At 39.7% G+C, this 2,591-nt stretch overlaps 1 protein-coding gene across 1 annotated transcript; it reads left to right on the forward strand.

Moving 5' to 3' along the window:
• The first annotated feature begins 1,208 nt into the window (after positions 1-1,208).
• Positions 1,209-1,823, forward strand: LOC145665122 (uncharacterized). Its single transcript, XM_081732398.1, has one exon. The coding sequence runs from the start codon at positions 1,209-1,211 to the stop codon at positions 1,821-1,823; it is 615 nt and encodes a 204-aa protein (XP_081588524.1).
• The last annotated feature ends 768 nt before the right edge of the window (positions 1,824-2,591 follow it).

Raw genomic sequence — 2,591 nt, forward strand, 5'->3', positions numbered from 1 at the left:
ATTGACACTATGATGTGTACTGCGGATGGAAAACTTAGTGAGCAATTTATTTTGTTTTTTAAGTGGTTTCTTTCCTAATACATTTTTAGTGGTCCAGACTGAACTTTCTTATTCAAGCCCTTCGTAGCCATTTTGTAGTGATGTTTATTATGAACAAATGTTGAGAATATTCATTTTATTTTATTCATTGGACTTTAAAAAGTGCATTTCGTTTCATTTCTTCGTTTTCCTTTATTTTAAGTTACATTGCACTCTTTGTTCACGTCTGAAACCTCACCTCGTGAAAACTATTCCGATAACGTACCTTTATCATACGTCATGACAGGGACGTAGGTAAGGGGTGCACGAGGGGGCATCGACCTCCCCAAATCTTGGCTTGGTCCCATCAAATATTTATTTAAAATTATATGTTACAATTTTTTATCAATAGAGGACAATAGAGGAAAGTCACAAAATTTCGCCTAGTAGCCTAATTTCGCCCAACAGGAGTTTTCAATTGTTATAAGTTGGCAACTCTATCGACTACGTGCCACGTGGAACAGTAATCCTACACAGTAATCTGTGAGAGAGTCAAGAGCGTGGCGTGTGTTGTGCGTACATAGCGACGAAAAGTATTTGTTTTCCTCGTGTGGAGTTTTCTTGAGGATTTGTTCTTCTAAGGAACCAGATTTTAAACGTAAGTTGTTTTTTCTATTACAAATTAATATTTCTAATAAGTAATAGATGAAATATCATATATAGTGATACTTTGGCTGGAAAGAAGTGCGAAGCTGCGCTATGGAGGTCGATGGTTTCGTGCACACAAGACCCTAATTTCGCCCACTTGGTGATTCCTAATTTCGCATAAGCGAAAATAGGACACAAATTTCTGTAGAAAGTATTTAAAGTATTTAAAGTATTTAAAGCTTCGAAAGTATTTAAAATTCCTCGGTCGACACTGAAGGATTATGTGAATGACAATGGACGAAACCACATGGACGCTAGCATTGGAAGGAAACCAGTGTTGCCAAAAGAAGTAGAAGATGAGTTAGTCTCCTACTGCCTGCTGATGGAGAATACATTTTATGGTGTAAGTGCAAGGGGCGTAAGGCGGCCAGCTTATCAGTTAGCAATAAGAAACAGATTGAAACACCCATTCCCGGAAGAGAAAGGAGCTGCAGGGAAAAAAGTGGCTGAAACTGTTTCTTCGCCGACACCCGAACTTATCAATGAGGAAACAGCAACAAATTTCAGCCGCTAGAGTTCGTGGGTTCATTCGTGAAAATGTGAGTAAATTTTTTTCTGTGCTAGAACCGGAGTTGTCTAAAGTAAACTTTTCACCAAATAAACTGTTGAACGTGGACGAAACAGGAATAACGATTGTGCAACACAAAACTAGTAAAGTTGTTGGTCTCAAACGGAAAAGGCAAGTTGCCAGTTTATCTTCCGCAGAAAAAGGTGCGCTAATAACAGTGGTAACGTGCATGAGTGCATCCGGACAGTATGTGCCTCCTATGCTTGTGTTTCCCAGAAAGAATATGAAAGCAGAATTGATGGATGGGGCTCCCCCAGGGTCAATTGCAGCATGTCATGTGTCTAGGTGGATTCAATGTGAATCTTTTACACAGTGGCTAGAACACTTCATCTCAATAGTGAAACCTTCTAGAGAAGATCCAGTCATGTTCATACTCGATGGTCATTATTCTCATACAAGAAATATCTCGGTCATCGATAAAGCTCGCAACAACGGGGTAATAATTGTTTGCTTAACGCCCCATTCCACCCATAAACTGCAACATCTCGATGTTGGTTTTATGGGTCCACTCAAAACTCACTATGCTTAAGGTGTGGAATCATGGTTAAAATCTCATCCAGGTCGAACATGATGCATATTCAGGTATCATCAGTGTTGTATACTGCTTACGCACGAGCTGCAACAATCGAAAATGCAGTTAATGCATTTCGAAAAACCGGTATTTTTCCATGTCAACCAACAATTTTCACAGAAGATGCATCCGTGTTAGATACAATCCCTGAGACTGCCTGTGAGGACCCTGCACCTTTGACGTTCTAACGATTCTGAAGCATTTCTTGTGACAGGAACTCCCCACAAAGAAAGTTTAACGGAGCACTCGAATAAGACGATTAAATTACTACCTGGCAAAAGACCTACGAAAACACCAAAACAAATAAAGAAAAAGTTGTGTGGAAGGAAAGCTAGGCGACGTGTTCTCTGTGACACGTCGTCTAGCAGTGACAGCGAAGATGATAAGTCTAATTGCAGCTACACATCCAGTTCAACAGATAGCGAGACTGGCAGTGAATATGATACAGAATGTCCTATTTGCAGACAATTTTATTCTGAGGACAAAAAAGGAGAACCCTGGGTTGCATGCTCAAAATGTCACATCTGGTTTTATGAAGAATGCGCTGGGTATGCAGCCAAAGATCCTTATTTTACTTGCCAATCTTGCCTTGGTACGTCTAACTAGGGGTTTGTCTCCCAAGAGCTTCCAGCGAACAAAATAAATCTCTGATTTTTGAATGTCTCTTTTGAAGAAAGAAACAGCATAAATACAATACAGCATGTTTCATTTTTGTGAAGAATGACT

This window comes from Thermobia domestica, chromosome 11, assembly GCF_964235325.1.
Source record: "Thermobia domestica chromosome 11, izTheDome1.hap1.1, whole genome shotgun sequence".
NCBI classification, from domain to species: domain Eukaryota; kingdom Metazoa; phylum Arthropoda; class Insecta; order Zygentoma; family Lepismatidae; genus Thermobia; species Thermobia domestica.

Coding starts and splice junctions, on each gene's coding strand:
- LOC145665122 (XM_081732398.1), top strand. CDS start 1,209: ATGAGGAAACAGCAACAAATTTCAGCCGCTAGAGTTCGTGGGTTCATT.